Here is a 19,767-nt window from a genome sequence, read left to right as displayed (position 1 = left end):
TGGCATCGGCCAAGTTCACCATCTTCACGGACAACAATCCGTTGACACATCTGGCAACAGCCAAGTTAGGTGCGTTGGAACAGCGATGGATGGCCCGGCTGTCTAACTTTGACTTTACCATCAAGTACCGGGCTGGCAAGAAGAATAACAATGCTGATGCGCTGTCCAGAATGCCTCACTTACCCAAGTCTGGAGAAGACCTGGATGAACTCGAAGAGATAGAGTTACCGGCTTTCCATCATCAGGGTATTTCCCAGTGTGAGCATACTGTGGGAGTGAAGCGCTCGAGCCAGCACGAGGTCTCAGTCAACCCATTACTCCACCATAATTGGGAAGAGACACAGAACGGTGACCCGGCCGTGCGGTTGGTCAAAGAAAAGCTAGCACAAGCTGAGACCCATCTTGGCCCAGATGCTCCAGAAGAAGCCCAGCAGCTGTGGAAGGAGAGGGGACGACTGTTCACCTACCAAGGCAAGCTCTGCAAGAGATATGTCAACTGGCGAACGAATGAACTCGTCTGGCAGATAGTGGTCCCGCAGAGGGATGCTCCAATGGTCCTAGCAGCTTATCATGATAACGCAGGACACTTCGGGTGGAAGAAGTTGGAGACCCTACTCCGTGATCGGTTCTACTGGGTGCACATGAGAAAGACAGTCGAGAAGTGGTGCCGAGACTGTGGTCCGTGTAACCTGAGGCGGAAAGATGATGCCAGCCAGAGGTCTCCCCTACAGCCAATTGTCACGAAGCAGCCCCTGGAGTTGGTGGCCCTGGACCACGTGACGTTAACACCAAGCCGGTCAGGCTATGTGTACGCCCTCACCATTGTGGACCATTACTCTCGTTTCCTGGTAGTAGTGCCCGTGAAGGACCAGACAGCCATAACAGAAGCAAGAGCATTTCAGGCATACTTTTGCCGACCTCACGGTTACCCTGAAAGGGTACTGACTGATCAGGGTCCTGCATTCGAGGCAGAAGTGTTCCAAGAGTTCTGTAACATGTACGGTTGTAAGAAAATCAGAACCACACTGTACCACCCTCAAACCAATGGATTGTGCGAGAAGATGAACCATGTGGTTATTGATATGCTCAAGACTCTACCTTTGGAAGAAAGGAACCAATGGCCAGAGAAGTTACCAGATCTGGTAGACTTGTACAACCATATCCCGGTAAATTCGACCAACTGCAGCCCTGCTTACCTGATGCGAGCCAGACCTGGCAAGTTACCTGTAGACTTTGAGATGGGGACTGTGTCACCTGAGGCGGTTCAGGAAATAGAGGATTGGGATACCGAATGGCAGCAGCAGTACCGTAAGATCCAGGAATGCGTAGAAAGGAGCCTGTCTCAAGCAAGAACGAGACAAGAGCAGCATTACAATCAAACAGCCACAGCAACTCCCTTAGCACCTGGAGAACAAGTCCTCAAGAAGAAGCGGAGGGCGCATAAATTGGATGATCAGTGGGAGAAGGAACCCTACACCATTATCCCCTCCAACTTTGATAACAGTAAGGTATGCCTCATAAGCAAGGATGAAGGCAAGACCTATCAAGCAGTTTCTCGAGACCGCCTGAAAGCGTGCCCTGAACGGTGCAGGATCCAAAGGGAAGTGGAAGAAGTACAGGAAAGTCCCCAAAATCAGGAAAAAGAGGAGGAGATGATCCAAACAATCCTTGGAAAATTCCCCAAAACTTGGACCCGAATAAACAATGCCATAGTGGTGCCAGTTTTGACGTTCCCGCAGTTGGTCGAGCCAGAAACAGAGGAGGTTCCAGATCCACCTAAAGAACCGTCCGCTTCAACACAAGATGACACGCCAGCAGTGGAACCGGAGGTTCAACCCCCTGCCAGTGGCGAACCTGCCGTACCCTTGGCGAATCTGAGCTCCCGTAGGCAACCAACGTGCATCCCCGTCAGGGTTAGGCCTACCAATAACACGGGGGGGCAGACACTCCAAGTAGTCAGGGACAAACCCCAGAGCTACGCCGGTCCCAACGTAGCACCCGGGGACAGCCCCCTCCAAGGTATAGAACATAGAAAATAAAATGCCTAACAGAATGTAAATAGTTATGTGAAATGTCTGTAATGTTGTGTATAAAATGCTTTTTGTCTTAGGTGATTAAGTAAATGGACAACTGGGCCACTGGACTATGGGTGGCCAACACCTAAATTGTTCATAGTTAGCACCTGTGTGCTCAACACCCCTGAAGAAAAACCCGTCCGGCGTGCATAGAGTGGGGTCATCAATGCTCTGACGCACGCCCAGAGCCTACGTTGGGGGTTTGATCGCGGCGGGTCCCCCATGGAGCAGTGTAATGGACACCTGGCAGGGAGCCACACTGGACTCTTATAGTAGTGTTTAAGTTGGTAACGTTAAGTAATGCGCCTCCCATAATGGGATGAAATGTTGTAACCTGTTTTGTTTTGTCTCTACAGTCCGGGAGTACTGAATTTAACTAAGGGGGAGTGTGGCGCCCCAGGACCTGGTCGCCACAACAGCATTGCCCTTCCAAAAGGGTTAATGCTGAGCCTGGAGGTAATTGGGAGGTCCATTGGCCAGCAAGTTTAACATCCAACGCAGTTCTCCCTCCGGCCAGCAGGGGGAGCTCTGAACCTGGAATTCCAGGGAGCCTTCCTCAAATCTGACCAGAGGGAGGAAGTAGTGGTCAGTCTGTAGAGAGAGGTACTAGTGAGCAGACGCAGAGTGAGCTGTCCTGTGGATCTGGGGCCTAGAGCTAGAGTAGCTTGGCCCAGGGAAGCAGGAGCAGCAGAGAGGCACAGAAGAGACTCGGACATCGGAGTCTGTGGCCACCAGGGCTTGAAATACCCCTGGTAGCCGAATCCGAAGGGCAGGAGAGCTGCAAGCACCTGGCCCATATACATCCCGAACACACAGCTGCAGCATCAGGGCCCGGTGTGGACTCCAGCAGAGAAGCACCAGAGAGGGCCTGCTACAGAGGGAAAGGGACGTACCATCGGTCCCAGCAGCAAAGAGGGCCATTGCTGGATTCAGAGAAGCAGGGTCCTATCATAACAAAGAAAAGCACAGGAGTAGGCCTCATACTCAGCTGGTCAGAAAGATCACCCCAAGTACTTCCAGGCCGACCGGATCCCCATCACCACCTGTAACGGTCTCCCAGGACTGGACTGTTTCCAAAGTAAAAGAGGAAAAGGTAAAGAGACTGTTGTTTGTGCCTGGTTCTTTCATTGCCTGTCGGCCCTGCACCGTGTTAGCCACATAACACCATAGACTTTCACGAGCACTAACAGTGTCCCCGGGGCTCCGCTCCACCTGTGGGGAGTAGTACCACCATTGCTGCTATATCATCACCCCGGAGGCCTCACACAGCAGCGGCGGCTTAATAGCCGCATACCACAGGTGGCGTCACGAACACAAACTTTATTCTTCAAGCCACATATTATACTGACACCCACCAGGGCCACGGAGCCGGGCCCAGCCACCACTGACTACCACCGGACTAGTCCGGCCCGGCACCGGGTGTCCCATAGCCCTGGGGTGGGCGAGTCACTGACATCTCCCTCTCTGTGTGGCACAACGATAAGTCCTAGGCTGCAGGCCGCTGTCTGGGGGTTATACTTGACACTGATCTCTCCTTCACCTCCCACATACAATCTCTGGCCCGCTCCTGCCGCTTGCACCTCACATCTCTAGAATCCGCCCCTTTCTCACAATGGAAACGACAAAACCCCTCACCGTGGCCCTGATCCACTCCCGCCTCGACTACTGTAACTCTCTATTAATTGGTCTCCCCCTAACTAGACTTTCTCCTCTACAGTCCATCCTTAATGCAGCAGCCAGGGTCACCTATCTGGCTAACCGCTACTCGGATGCCTCTGCTCTGTGCCAGTCATTGCACTGGCTGCCCATATATCACAGGATCCAATTCAAACTGCTTGTTCTCACCCACAAAGCTCTCCACAGTGCGGCACCCCCTACATCTCCACCCTCCTCTCTGTCTATCACCACAAAGCTCTCCACAGTGCGGCACCCCCTACATCTCCACCCTCCTCTCTATCACCACAAAGCTCTCCACAGTGCAGCACCCCCTACATCTCCACCCTCCTCTCTGTCTATCACCACAAAGCTCTCCACAGTGCGGCACCCCCTACATCTCCATCCTCCTCTCTATCACCACAAAGCTCTCCACAGTGCGGCACCCCCATACATCTCCACTCTCCTCTCTGTCTATCACCCCACCCATTCTCTACGCTCTGCAAATGACTTTCGACTAACATCCACACTAATTCGAACCTCCCACTCCCATATCCAAGACTTCTTCCGAGCTGCACTAATCCTCTGGAACGCTCTACCCCTAGAAGTTAGGACGAATAACAACTTACTCAGCTCCAGATGCACCCTAAAAACGCATCTTTTTAGGGCGGCCTATCACACTCCCAAATCAAATCCAATTCCCATAGTCCCTCTACAACTTCTCACAACATAACCCCATGTCAAACTCCATGCCACCCAAATGCATCTCAAGGTTCAGGCCAATTGTTCCAGGAAGCCATTATCTATTCCCAACTTCCTTGAGATGGCTGGATTGTCATTGTAAATAAGCACTTGTACCTCGCCCCCCCCTCATCTCATTGTAGAATGTAAGCTCTCACGAGAAGGGTTGTCTTCCCCCCCCCGCCTCTAAATATTGTATTTTCTATAACTGTTACTTGTTTGTATATGTTCCTCCTGATTTGTAAAGCGCTGCGGAATATGTTGGCGCTATAGAAATAAGGACGCACACAGCGTTTTTTATCACGTTTGTGCGTTTTTTGGCTTAGAATTGCATGACTTTGCTTCCCCACCAAAGCCTATGACATTTCATTTTTGTTGTCCGAACACTGCAGTTTTGTTTGGCTGCGTTTTTGTAGTGACATTTAAAAAATGAGCATGTCCATTCTTTCCTGCGTTTCTCCACCAATCCAATGCATGTGAAAAACGCAGGGATCCAAAACGCAGCCAAAGACGCGATAGAACGCAATGCATTTTTACTGCTGCGTTTTTGCCGCGGGTGCATTTTTGTGCGTTTTTAACAGCAAAAACACGCACAAACGCAGCGTTTAAAAATAGCAATGTGCGCACATAGCCTTACAACTGATCTGTTGGCAAAAAAGTTCTGCAGACACTTGTCTGTTTTGAAAATAATTGATTTTTGCAGGGTTTTTTTTAACAATGGAGTCTATGGAAAATGGATCTGACTGATTGTTTATCTTCGATTTGAAACTGATCCAGTAAGAAAGACGGATCCTTTATAGATGGAAGAAAAACAGATGACTAAATAACGGATCCGGTAACTGATCGTTTTCCATAGATTCCAATGTTTAAATAAACGTATCCTGAAAAAAAAACTAATTTTTTGAAAATGGACAAAAAAGTTGTGTTTGCAGAATGGATCGGCTCTAATGTGTGAACGGAACGTAAGGCTAGTTTACACTTGTGTTGAACGGCATCCGTTGCATTGCGTTGTGTGACTGATGCAACGGATGTGTTGCATTTAGTGGCACAACGGATCATACAAAACAAAAGCTTTTTTTTTTTTCTTTACAGTTTTACCGGCGGCAGACTGTTGTGAACGATCAGCTGAGCGCTCTCAAAAGCCGGCTGTCGGGCGCTCAGCTGATCGTTCGGCCACTGAAATACAAAAAGTTTGTGATTAAAAAAAAAAATAAATAAATAAAAGTGAGCATGCGCAGTGAAAAAAGAACAGTGTCCTTTAGGCCGATAAAATGGAGCATAGAGAGAAGGAGATGGTGGTAGAGAGGTCAAGAAGGATAAGCAGAGAGTGGTCACAGTTACGTTTTGCTGTCAGAAGGTCATTGGTCATTTTGACAAGGGCAGTTTCTGTTGTGTGTAAAGGGTTAGAGCCAGACTGTAAAGGATCTAGAAGAGAGTGAGTGGAGAGGTAGCGGGTGAGGCGAGAGTAGACCAGGCGCTCCAAGAGTTTGGAAATGAAGAGGAGATTGGAGACTGGTCTGTAGTTTGCGCAAGATGGGTCAAGAGTAGGGGTTTTTTTAATAATGGAGTAATAATAGAGTGTTTGAGGGAGGAACTGAAGATACCAGAAAGAGCGAGAAATTGAAGATTTTAGGTGAGTGGTAATCGGAGAGAAGGACTGGAGTAGGTGTGAGGGAAAGGGATCAGTAGGGCAAGTGGTAGGAAGAGGAGAGGAGAGGAGCCTGGAGACATCCTCCTCTGTGACTGGGTCAAATATGGAAAGTCAGCTGGACCGGATGTGGGGAGGGATGGGAATCCCGATGCTCTCTTGTGTCGGATGTTTTCTATTTTCTCTGTGAAATACGGGGCCAGGTCATCAGCATGAAGGTCTGTGACACCTTTCATTCCCTCCTTAGTCCCAAACCACAGACCCCTATCAAAGAGATTTCTTGGATTGTTGGATAGTGAGGAGGTGGTGAAGTAGGTCTGTTTGGCGAGGTGAAGGGCGGTGTTTTAGGTTCTTAACATGAATTTGTAGTGGATGAAGTTTTCTGGTGTGCGGGTTTTCCTCCATTGGCGTTCAGCATTCCTAGAGCATCGCTGGAGAAATAGAGTTTGCGATGTGAGCCAAGGTTGTTTTACTCGGTGTTTGGAGGGTGAGGGGCGCTACTTGGTCCAGGGTTCTTCTGAGTGTCATTGTAGTGGTTTACAGCCAGATCAGGACAGGAAAGTGAGGAGATGGGGGACAGTGATGAGTGTAGACTGTAAGTGTCTGAGGGTCAAGGGCCTGTAGGTTTCTGAATGTGTGATAGGCGGGAGTGTGCTGGGGGTGGGGGGGACGAGGGTTTGTGAGCTTGAAGGAGAGGATGTTGTGGTCAGAGAGGAAGAAGAGGTGAGTTGTCAAAATGAGACATGGAGCAGAGGCGGGCGAAGACCAGGTCAAGGCCGTTACCATCTTCATGTGTCTCAGAGGATGAGAGCTGTGAGAGGCCAAGGGAGGTGGTGAGAGCTAGAAGCTGGGATGCAGATGGGGATCTCGGGCTGTTCATGGGGATGTTAAAGTCTCCTAGGATAAGGGTTGGTAATTCTGAGGACATTACGTGCGGCAGCCAGGCTGAAAAGTGGTCAAGCTCTTTCTATTGAATTTGTAATCAATGGCGTGGAGCCCGCCAGGATTACCGCTTACCGCCTAATCCCGCCACACTTCACGGCAGTACAGCAGTGGTGGTCGGTCTCCTAGGCAACAAGCTGTAAACAAAAATGGGAATTGTCACCAGGTTTTTGCTAGCTCTTCAGTGGTGGGGGCGGCAGTTCGACCAAGCAGCACATGGACAGCTAGTCCGGCAGTGATAATCTCCTGCTGATAAAACACTCATTGTAAGAAATCTACAAAACACACAGCTCAGTAAGTGACATCGTTGGAATTGGGATCCCAGCCCCTACATCACATGAAAAAAAAAAAGCTGACAAATTCCCTTTATTAATCTCAAGAACGACAGCAAATTAATAAAAGTAGTAAATTGCAAAAGTGGAAGAAAGAAATAAACCTTTCATCTTTTAGGTTTTTTTATTAATTTATTTTTATATAATCCAAGATTAGATCACAGTAGACATTCAGGACACATTATGTATTTAGTTTTCACATTATATTTTCCTTCTGTGCACGATGCTGTGGGACATTTGTGCACTTTGTCACAAAGAGGGTCGTTCTGAGGCTCGAAAGACCCCGGAATCATCCATTATACATAAAAACGATTAATACGTTACCTTGAGATTTAACACAACTGGTGTAAAGTGGAGCCGGTCGTATCCTCCACCTCGCACTATGAGGCTCCATTTTCGCCTCTTTCGGCAAATCTTTCACCAATGGTCTCTATATATCACATCTTTATCTTCTAATCAAGTCCATGTGGATTAATTTTCGCCTTCCAGACATTTGCAGATGCCCGCAGGTCTCAGTTTCTCTTACGCCTTCATGTATTACAGTGTATAAGGTACCCCTGAGGTGTATCTAAGCCGTCAGTACCCGAGGATGGTAAGAAGTTCATATCTTTACAATCACTTTATGCAGCATCTGGGTCCGGTGGGGGCGTCCGGCCGTCCGCTTCATAATTTGGAGGGATTGCCGTGAATGTACGGCTTCAGGTAGTTCTCAAAAATTGGATTCACCTGCGGGAAAAAAAAAAAAAGGCACCAGACTAGGGGTTCACACATAGCGGAAGAAAACCAGCAACATACAGGCGGCCGGGAGAATGTCCGGACCCCTGCGGGACCACCACCATCAGATAAATCTGCAGCACACTGCCACTACTTTTTTTTTTGGGAGGAGACTTTTGGATTGTGGCGAGACTCATTAAAAGGGTCAGACATCAACTTCTAGGTGACAATGGCGCAGTGACGCATTGAGGGTTTTCTTCCTATCAATTCACATACGTTTTTCCATCAGGAGCTTTGCCCGACCAGTCAGGCTGCATTCACATAATGCTTTTTTTTAACCCACAACAGCTGTAATTTTTTTTGTTTTTTTTTTTAAAGAATAGCAGCAAATGGTGAGGGTTGTTTTTCTTTTTCGGTCACGAGGAATATGAGGACAGCACCCTCAACATGTGAACGCAGCCCTTGGTGACCTCCAATACAACTTAAAGCTGACCTGAGATATAGGAATAGCGCCCCCCACAGGTGAAAGTACAACCGCTGTCAGCTGTACACTACAGCTGACACCCGGCTGCATCAGTCACGATCGGTGTCAGCTTTTTAACTCCATAGATGCTGTTGTGAACAGTAACTACAGCATCTAGATAGTTAGAGTGCAGGAGGCATCTAGATGGTTAACTGAATGTAGAGGCTCCACTTTAACCCCCATTGAGACCCCGAGATCATAATTGTGGGGTCCTGATGGTAATTCACGCCCAAATAACGTCCTCAAACTGCCGGCCCGGACCTGATCAGAAGATACCAACAATTAGGTGGTAAATATAACATTTTTCTTTCCTGTCAGGCCACTTTGCATTAATTCCTAGGTTAATAAAATTACCTGACAGCAGTTTTGCATATGTTGGGGGGTGCGGTTTTTAAAATGGTATCACTTTCGGGGGTGATTTACAATATAAAGATCCCCCAAAGCTGCCTCAAAACTGAATAGGTCCCTAAAAAATAAAAAAAAAAAAATTGTAAATTTTCATGAAAAAAATTAAATTTGGTCTCTAAAAGGACAATGTGGACATTGATCCCTTGTAGTTGTGCCCCAACGCACCTCCAGATACATATAGGGGACACACTGTGAAGGGTCTCCTCCTCCCATCAGCCTAAGGCTATTTTTTTGATTAATGCTGGATCATACCGGCCCATATATTTTTAGACCGACCGACACACACACACACACACACAGACCCGACACACACACAGACCCGACACACACACAGACAGAGCCTTGTCGTGGTTGATGGGCTCATGACCTGCCCCATTTAGCCTTGGTGTTTAGGCCTCACCTTCTTGTTCTCGGGGTTTTTCTGCGCCCACTCCAGCAGGTTGTGGTACACGTTTCCGTCATAAGTCCCGATGGCCGATAACAACTGTTCATCCGTGTAATCAAATGCATCGACGAGCAGAACGGCGTCTTTCCTGCAGATAAAAGGGAAAAGATTTACCATGTAGTTTCACAGTCTCAGTGTGGAACTTACAACTCTACACCAGATATCCCCCTCACCGCAGCTGGGCCAATAGTCCCAGGTAAGCGGTGGTGGCCATGTCCAGCTGTTTCCCTGAGAGGTAGCCATGTTGGAGGAAGTCCCCAGCGCTGGTGAATATCCCGTGCAGCGCATACAGGTCACACAGCCGCTTCAGGACGGCCGTAATCTCCGGATCACTGGAGACAGAGTTCACAGCGGAGACAAAAATCTTCACGGTCCATAGATGTGAGTGCGCCTAGAAGACAAGACTATCGTATCAGAGACCCCGCCATTCTTACAGTCATCTTGTAAGTACACGTATAGGAAGAATGGGACAAACGTCCCCGGAATTGGTGGGGGGAAGTCTTTAATCAGAATAAGTTATCACCTATCCACAGTATAGGTCACTTTTCGGTTAGTGGGGGTCCAATCGCTGGGACTGGTACTGATCAACAGAAGGGGGAAAATATTATCCCAAAGTGGAGAAGGAGGTCAGATGCCCGACCTCCGCATCATTCATTCCCCATGGAGCTGTCGAGAAAAGCAGAGCTCAGCCGCCCCATAGAGCATGAACCATGTGACTGCCGCTCCATTGGAAGGTATAAAAGTGCACGATTAATCTATAAGTGATCGCCTATTCTGCGGGAGGTGATATTTGTTTCCCGATGCCGCTGGACACTTCTGCTGCAGCAAATCCACAACGTGACAAAGGTAAACCACTCCGGTCACACTAACTGCAGATTTCACCATTTGCAATGCATCTATATTAACCTTCGTCAGGCTGCATAATTTTACAACGTTAACAGGCTGCAGAGGTACAATTGTACCTTCATATATACCTCCACTGTGGGAAGACTAAAGTTCATTCAGCTACAAATGTTATGCTGATATCTATTGGCCAGTGTTGTTACTGCTCACTTATGTTGCTGTCAATTAAGTTGATTCAAACTTGGAGGGGCTTCTACTTCTCTTCCTGCCTCCCTCCTCTCAGTAGCCATTTTGCTGTTCATCTCATTGCTGTGAGCACACACATTTCTAGGCTTGTGAAGTCTTCAATTTCTTGGATACGAAGGTAGGAAAGTCTCACAGCATCTAACAGCCAGTTATACCTTCATTCGCCTTATGTGGGGACAGAACAGTCAGAAACCGTCTTTGATGAGATTATTTCCCAATAGTGTTTCCCCGAAAGCAAGACAGTGTCTTACATTCTTTTTACCCCCAAAAGTCCCACTATGTCTTACTTTCGGGGTATGTCTTATATTGGAAAAAATCCCACAGCAATCGCAGCAAGTCTCCATGCAATGTACCATATGGGGACTTGCCGCGATTGCGCCGTAAGTGTACCGCAAGTTAAGGAAACTTAACCACCAGCGGCTGCACATGAGGGCACTGAGGCTGCGTGTTTTTGTATGTTGTCCATGGTCCTGATGGACCACGGACAACATTACTGCAACATTTCTCGGTGACCGAGCATTCAGCTGAGCGCCCGACCGCCGGCATATGACAGCTCTCAGCTGAGCACTCGGCCGCCGGCATGTCAGGGCGCTCAGCTGAGCGCTCGGCCGCTGTAACTGTAATGTAAAGAAGAAAAAAAAAAAAATACATTTTTTGCAACGTACAGTTTACTACGTCTTACTTTCGGGGTACGTCTTAAATTAGCCGACCCCCCCCAAAACCCCCCACTACGTCTTACTATCGGGGAAACACGGTAGAAGAGCCACGAGGTAGACCACGCTGCTGACATATGTATACCGGCAGCGTGTATGCACTACTCACATTTACCACAAAAAAACAGGAGGAAGGTGAGTATATATGCAATAATGAAAATTCTTTATTAATTAGAAAGGTGCACACGTAAACAACAGCAATTAATCAAAATTTAAAAACAACTACCAGTTAATCATGGGGGCATATGGCATTGAAAACAGTGGGGTATTTTCCGTCTCAGATAGCCGTGGGAGAGGTGACACAAACCACAAGAGAATAGTATATAGTAATTTAGCAAAACATGAGGCAGAAATAGGATGACATTATCTGTCTGTCTCAAATAGCCGTGAGAGGTGACACAAACCAAAAAAGGAAGAATGGTATGTAGTAAATTGGCAAAATATGAGACCGGGATGTAATGAAATATTATCTGTCTCAAGTAGCCGTGGGAGAGGTGACAGTTAAGCGGGCTTTACACGCTGCGATATCGGTACAGATATCGCTAGTGTGCGTACCCGCCCTCATCTGTTGTACGACACAGGCAAATCGCTGCCCTGCCGCACAACATCGCCCAGACCTGTCACACATACATACCTGCCCGGCGACGTCGCTGTGACCGGCGAACCGCCTCCTTTCTAAGGGGGCGGTTCGTTCAGCGTCACAGCGACGTCACTGAACCGCCGCCCAATAGAAGCGGAGGGGCGGAGATGAGCGGGACGTAACATCCCGCCCACCTCCTTCCTTCCGCATAGCGGCCGGGAGGCAGGTAAGGAGAGGTTCCTCGTTTCTGCGGTGTCACACATAGCGATGTGTGCTGCCGCAGGAATGAGGAACAACTTCGTTACTGCTGCAGTAACGATAATCGAGAATGGACCCCCATATCACAGATGAGCGATTTTGCACGTTTTTGCAACGATGCAAAATTGCTCATAGGTGTCACACGCAACGGCATCGCTAATGCGGCCGGATGTGCGTCACCAAATCCGAGACCCCAACGACTTCGCATTAGCGATGTCGTAGCGTGTAAAGCACCCTTAAGCCACACAAATGGTAATTAGCAAAGCGTGAGGCAGAGACGTAATGATATGGTCAAACTCCACCTGTATATGTGATAAGATGTGAAGGCACCCGTATAGCCAGAAGGAACCCAGATAACAAATACAAGTAAAGTACTGCACGGTAAATTTCATGTGATGAATTTATCAAAAAAATAAGGGACCACAGACTGACCGGGTGCAACAAGAGGGAAAAATCTCCAGTCAACTCAAAAAAAGTTGTCTGAGGAGACTGGAGTGTCGGGGGAGTTAAACCACAATCATTAGCATATCAAAAACATTGTACATGTGTCGCCCTGGGCAAGCCAGGGGACACAGATCACATACCACCACACCCCACACTCCAGGTAGGCACATCTGCTAACCAGAAATCCTTGTTGCCTTCCTCCAGGAGTCTGTTGATGCACACCAGGGGGTGGGCCAGGCGGTTGGCTCCGCCCACCAAGGAGCTCACAGCTCTGGAGGCAGGAAGTTACCAGGCAGATAGCCCCGGGCAGGGGAAGAGTGAAGTCTAGCTGAGGGCTAGAAAGGAGTAAACAACAGAGAAGTGAAAGTAAGAAAAGTGGAAAAGGAGGAAAGCAAGAAGTGGTGACAGAGCAGAGAGTGTGCAAAGCCTGAGAGCCCAGCTGTGTGTAGGGCTAGAACAGCAAGGTCAGCGACGGCGGTGACTGTCCGGAGGGGGACCGTTTGGAAGTTCCTGGAAGGACCCCGTTGGCTGTGTGCCCGGTGGTCTGGAGCAGTGTTCCGAAGGACAGTCAGCACCAGGGCAGGGGCCTCTCGGACCCCGGCAAGGCTAGGAGTCGCCAAATTTGCCGAATCCGTCAGTGAAGGGGACGTAGATCCCCCAGCAACCAAGTCCCGATTGACGGCAACAGCCCGACCATTACCGGGGAGACACCGCCACCGCCAGGGCACCAGTTTCCCCAGGGCCAGCGCCTGCGGGCAAAGTGTAGAGCTCCTCCGGCCCAGATTGCAGTCGGGGAGCGGGTAACCGGAGGGAATCCACCGCTACCATCAGTCAACACAGGTGCAAGGAAGAGAGACATCACCGTCACCTACCGGGAGTGCAGGTGCAGCCGTCTGTGGGACCGTCCTACCAGCCGTTTGGTTTACCGTACAAACTGTGTCCAAGTCTCAGGCTGAGTGAGTACCACAGTGCCGCAAGGCACAGCGCTGCCCCCGCGTCCCTGCGCCCTCCAGGCCCTACACTTTACATCTCTTCACTGGGCCCCGGGATCACCAACCCCTACCCACGGAGGGGCAACACAACACCTGGCTGCTCCGCATCACCATCCCCGGGACCCCCACACTGAGCAGCGGTGGTGCAATCACCACAACCGTGGGTGGCGTCACGAACTATCACAATCCCCACACCCAACAAACACCCCCCTTTCACTCACGGGCGAGGAGTGTCGCTCGAGAACCCCCGGGATCCGGCCTACGGCTCGAGCCACCAGGAGCAGCTGCCGGACCCGAGCAGAAGGGGTGAGCGCGGTGTGCTGACACCCTCCTCCCCGCCCGCGACAACTTGGCGTCACGAACAGGATCTTACCGCTCTGCCGTCTGGTAGAGGTGCGCCTTGTTACCGCCGGAGGTATCCGGCAGAAAAATTTCAGAAGCCGCCATCTTTGGCGCGAAAAGTTCCCGCTCGAGCGTCTTCTCGAGCAGTAGAGGCGCGAAGGCCAAAACCCCGCCCCGAGAGAGGAGGGGCCGGAAAGAGCTAAGGGGGACGCGATGGCGGCTGGCGGCATGTAGTCGCCGCTATAAAAGCAGGGACGCCAGGACCTTGCCAGAAAACCGTTCCTGGAAGCAAACAGCAAAGACACCATGTGGATGCCGTCCCGAAACACCGTGGCCCCCGCACCGGGAACCGCAGCGTGGGTGGAAATCCGGACCGCGCAGCTCCATCTAAGGCTGCAGGTCAAGATGCAGCTCCTCTTGGAGGAGTGGGAGACTGACATGGCGGACGTTATAGCCACCGTGCGGAGACGCGAGGATGAAGCGGAGGAAGGGAGGGTGAGTGACCCACGCCCCTATGTCCCGGAGGGACCGGTCGCTGCGGCTGAGGGACCCGGTCCAAGCCCTCTCCCCCCGTTGCCTCCCTCGCCACCCGTCTCGGAGGCTGTGACCCCGCCACTAGGCCCGCTGCCACCGCAACCGGTAGCGATACCCAGCCCGTCCGCCCCAGCGGACCGACCTGTAGCCGGAGCCCGTAGCAAACCGGAGGCATTGCCTTGGAAGGCCCCGAAGATTGTGCCAGAGACAGTCCCCGAGCAGTTTCCCGAGCCGGAGCCGATGACCCGCTCCGAGCCGAAGGTCCAGTTGCGGAAAGCCCCTGTGTCCATCCCCCACACCTCGGCTGAGGTGGCGCCGGGTTGCTTATGCAAGGCAGCGCCCAAGGCCATGACACCGCGGGACACGCTGCCCACCTTCCTGACAGTGGGTAAAGTGCTGGATGTCCCGCGGGGCTCAACCCGTGCGCCGGAGCTGGCAGCAGCGCCATACTGGGACAGGGAGCCGACAAAGCTGGGCCTGGAGATCGCGGAGAGGGAGCGAAGGAAAGCCGAGCTGGTGGCCCGAGCCATTCGGGAAAAGGAGAACCTGCGGCAAGCGACCTTCCGTGTCCGGGGCCCGTTCTACGAGGGGCAGGTGCGGCGCTTTGATGTCCGCCGGGGCTATGGATTCATATACGAACCGGGCCTGGAGGCCGAGGTGTTTGTGGCCCGGCGGGACGTGAATGCCCATCTGCCCGAGGAGCATCCTGGCCGCAATCTAATACCGGGAGATATGGTGCGGTATACTCGGCACTGCGGAGAGAGGGGGTGGTTTGCCCTGGATGTGAAGCTTAGGGGCAGCCCGGAGAGCAAGGTGAGCTCTGCACCCCCTCCCTCGGATGAAGCAGCAGGAAGACCGGAGTAGGGCAATGGATGCCCGCAGCACCGTCCCCGTGGGGACCACCAGAAGTTTGTTGTCAGTTTGAAAAAGTTTAAAAGTTTGAAAGTTTTGCCAATAATGAAAATGATCCGAAGAAGTCACCTGATTTGTTTGTTGATTTGCAACCGGCTGGAGCCAGCACCGTTGTCCCCGCGGGGACCGTTTAAAAATGCATGGGAACTATCCATGGACAAGCCCGTGAACTCTGCAGGGCAACCACAAACGTTAGTGGCTTGTAAATATGTTGGGTACCGTTACCGTTTCCGCAATGCCGCCTCCGGAGAGGCAGGTTGGAGGGAGGGCCCTGAGCAGAGCAGGCCAGGGCCCAGCCACCAAAGGAACCGGTGGCTACCCTCTGGAGGGAAGGACAGATCCCGCTCGGGTACCGTGTGCTGGACTGTGGGTCAAGGGGTGCTGCCTGGGTTTTAGGGGCAGCATCAGGGCCAGGTTACTTGGGTGGGAGAGAGCGGAAACCGTGACCGTATACCGTTGAAACGTTAAAAGTAAATGTGCCTCCCGTCTTGGGAAGAATTTATTAAAAATGTTATTGATGTTATGTTTAACCCTGTTATCCCCTTTTTACAGAAAAATAAAACCGGTGTAGGACGGCAGCCCGCGGACGGTCTGCATTTTGCTAAGGGGGAATGTGTCGCCCTGGGCAAGCCAGGGGACACAGATCACATACCACCACACCCCACACTCCAGGTAGGCACATCTGCTAACCAGAAATCCTTGTTGCCTTCCTCCAGGAGTCTGTTGATGCACACCAGGGGGTGGGCCAGGCGGTTGGCTCCGCCCACCAAGGAGCTCACAGCTCTGGAGGCAGGAAGTTACCAGGCAGATAGCCCCGGGCAGGGGAAGAGTGAAGTCTAGCTCAGGGCTAGAAAGGAGTAAACAACAGAGAAGTGAAAGTAAGAAAAGTGGAAAAGGAGGAAAGCAAGAAGTGGTGACAGAGCAGAGAGTGTGCAAAGCCTGAGAGCCCAGCTGTGTGTAGGGCTAGAACAGCAAGGTCAGCGACGGCGGTGACTGTCCGGAGGGGGACCGTTTGGAAGTTCCTGGAAGGACCCCGTTGGCTGTGTGCCCGGTGGTCTGGAGCAGTGTTCCGAAGGACAGTCAGCACCAGGGCAGGGGCCTCTCGGACCCCGGCAAGGCTAGGAGCCGCCAAATTTGCCGAATCCGTCAGTGAAGGGGACGTAGATCCCCCAGCAACCAAGTCCCGATTGACGGCAACAGCCCGACCATTACCGGGGAGACACCGCCACCGCCAGGGCACCAGTTTCCCCAGGGCCAGCGCCTGCGGGCAAAGTGTAGAGCTCCCCCGGCCCAGATTGCAGTCGGGGAGCGGGTAACCGGGAGGGAATCCACCGCTACCATCAGTCAACACAGGTGCAAGGAAGAGAGACATCACCGTCACCTACCGGGAGTGCAGGTGCAGCCGTCTGTGGGACCGTCCTACCAGCCGTTTGGTTTACCGTACAAACTGTGTCCAAGTCTCAGGCTGAGTGAGTACCACAGTGCCGCAAGGCACAGCGCTGCCCCCGCGTCCCTGCGCCCTCCAGGCCCTACACTTTACATCTCTTCACTGGGCCCCGGGATCACCAACCCCTACCCACGGAGGGGCAACACAACACCTGGCTGCTCCGCATCACCATCCCCGGGACCCCCACACTGAGCAGCGGTGGTGCAATCACCACAACCGTGGGTGGCGTCACGAACTATCACAATCCCCACACCCAACAAACACCCCCCTTTCACTCACGGGCGAGGAGTGTCGCTCGAGAAACCCCGGGATCCGGCCTACGGCTCGAGCCACCAGGAGCAGCTGCCGGACCCGAGCAGAAGGGGTGAGCGCGGTGTGCTGACACCCTCCTCCCCGCCCGCGACATACATGCTTCAGAGAAAGGTCATAAAATGCAAAATTACTGTAAAAAGGCCTAAATTGACAGGTATGATACCACAAGGATCCCTAGGTCCATCATAGCAGCTTATAAGTAAAGTTAAAGTGCATTCAAGCTAGGCTCAGGTCCAAGTGGCATCATGCATATGGAATGCACAAGTCATCATGGAGTGCTACGGTCAAGATGTGACAGAGGAAAAAAATCTGAAACATGTTCAATACCAAATGTACATACCCAAAGGGGAGCAGGATCACCACCAACGCGTGTTTCACGGAGGTACTATTGCTTTCTCAAGGAGGAAACCCACAGAAACTGTTTGAGCCTGGACTTGGCTTACATATATTTTGTATGAAACATCACTATAGGTATGATTTTTATACGAAAAATGGATAATAATTAGTATCTACATATTGTTTTACGATGTTTTTCTTATGTTCAGCACAAAATAAAGATGGTGGCTCTGTTACAATTTTCCTATTGGTCGAAAAAACAGTCGAAGATGGAATGAAAATTCTGAAACCGTATACGGTAATATATAAATGACATTTATAAAATAATCACTAGAAATAATTTACTTTTTTATCTGCACTTTAGAATAGAGTTTCATTCTACTTGCCACATGTTACTGAACTAAATTACGAAGCCAAAATTCATCTACCAAGTCATCATGAGTGATAGTGATGCTGGATCTAGTTTCCGCCATAATCCAAGAAAACGTGTTTGCAGGTTAGTATCATTTTGTGAAAAGCCAATAAAAGAAAAGCCCGGACGCCTGCCCTGAAGGGGCTCAAGGGAGGGCAACATGACTGAGGAGGGATGCTAGGCCTGAGGGTTAGCAAGGGGTTAAGGTGTAAGGCATTTTGTGCGGGAAAAGTGGGAGGTAGAGTTATAAGTGCTGTGGGGCCATGTAATTGGTCATGGGGTTGTCAGTTGTAGGATAGTATATATAGGGCCGAAGTATGAGGTGGGAGGTTCATTCACTACCTGGAAGACGTCCGGAATTGTCCCGCCCACCCGCCCTCTTCAAGATTTCTGGAGATAGACCTGGAGAGACGAAGAGGATTGACCTTGTCGCAGCAGTCGGCGTAAAGGAGGGGGGTATTTGAAGTCTGTGTATTGCACAAAGAGCGGGGTGAACCCAGTGCAGGAACGGGTTACCCTTGGTGGTGCAATGGTATGGTTAGTGGGTCCCTGCTGTGCTCGGTCACAGCAGGGCATGTTAATATGCTGGGTGTCCTCGAGCCGGTGTGGTGCGGCTGAGGGCACATGGTGGAGCTGGTGTTGCAATCATGTACAACGGGACTCTTCACTTACCCCCCCCCCCCTCCTTTGTTGGTGGTTATGTTTTATGGAGTTATTACTATATTTATGAATAAAATATGTTATTGATTATTTTGGTGATAATAAACGAGGCTGCTGTGGCCTTTACATCCAATGTCACGCAGTCTGTGTCTTATTTTGGGTTGAGAAGCGGTAATAGGTGGATAACTGGTTTGGGTCAGTACGGCAAGATAGGGCCGCCAGTCAGACGTTCCTAAGTCATGTAGTATTTCGGAAAATTATTTTTCATATTTACAGATTTACATCTGACAAAATAATGCGAATGCTAGAAGAATCTGATTCTGAGCATGAGGAAGAACCATATGTTGCATCTGATGATGAAAACTATGCACCACAAGTGGATGTTACTGAAGAAGATTCAGACATTGAACAAGAAATGGTCATAGAGCAGGAAAAAGAATACGACTCAGACGAAAAGTGTTGAGGAGGAGTCTGTGCTTCAAAGTGCAGGCGACATTTGGACTGCTAAGGATAAAACTCAATGGTGTAGTGATCCACTACCAAATGCACAAACAAAATCTCGTAATGTCCTACGACAAAGAGGTGGCCCTGCAGCAATCAGCAACCTGTGTACAGCAAAAGAGCTATTCAAGTCAATCAGGACTCCCGAGATGTGTGACATCATATTACGAGAAACGAATCGAAAGCCCAAGAGAGTTTGTGATGCTTACAACAATGAACTGGTACAACGTTTTCCTGATTCTTCTGAACGGCCACCACAAAAAAACATTCAAGCAATTTACTGAAACTGAACTCCATGCATTTTTGGGCATACTGATTGCTTATTACTGATTGCTTATTACTGATTGCTGCTGGTGTGCACAGAGACCACAAAGAGAATCTGGAGGAAATGTGGAATGTTGCTGCTCTGCCTCTTAGATGTGCAGCCATGTCTCGTGACCGCTTCAAGATGATACTCAGATTTTTCAGATTTGACAACGAAAATACACGTGCAGAACGTGTGGAAACAGATAAAGCTGCACCAATACGGGACATCTGAACAACGCTGAACAGAAATCTGAAGAGAGCCTACAAGCCATATAACTGTATCACCGTCGACAAGCAATTATTTCCATTTAGAGGCAATACTAAATTTACACAGTATATACCTTCAAAACCAGCTAAATATGCCATAAAGATTTTCTGGGCTTGTGACTCTGTAAGGGCCCAGGGACAGAGGACCTCAAATGTTCTATATGTCACAGTTGCTATTCTG

General features: G+C 50.3%; 1 protein-coding gene across 1 annotated transcript in view; it reads right to left on the bottom strand.

Annotated features, from left to right (window-relative positions):
- Positions 1-7,554: 7,554 nt before the first annotated feature.
- Positions 7,555-19,767, bottom strand: part of LOC142249082 (peroxisomal acyl-coenzyme A oxidase 2-like) — a 37,918-nt gene continuing 25,705 nt past the window's right edge. Inside the window, exons 12-14 of the mRNA XM_075320674.1 lie at positions 9,655-9,872; positions 9,437-9,569; positions 7,555-8,117 (exon numbers count right to left, since the gene is read on the bottom strand). Coding sequence (XP_075176789.1) covers positions 8,055-8,117; positions 9,437-9,569; positions 9,655-9,872 — 414 coding nt within the window. The 3' untranslated portion in view covers positions 7,555-8,054. The remainder of the gene's footprint in view (positions 8,118-9,436; positions 9,570-9,654; positions 9,873-19,767) is intronic.

This window comes from Anomaloglossus baeobatrachus, chromosome 8 (genome assembly GCF_048569485.1).
Source record: "Anomaloglossus baeobatrachus isolate aAnoBae1 chromosome 8, aAnoBae1.hap1, whole genome shotgun sequence".
Classification (NCBI taxonomy): Eukaryota; Metazoa; Chordata; class Amphibia; order Anura; family Aromobatidae; genus Anomaloglossus; species Anomaloglossus baeobatrachus.
The sequence above is the reverse complement of the archived record's forward strand: the minus strand, read 5'-3'. Positions and strand labels throughout refer to the sequence as shown.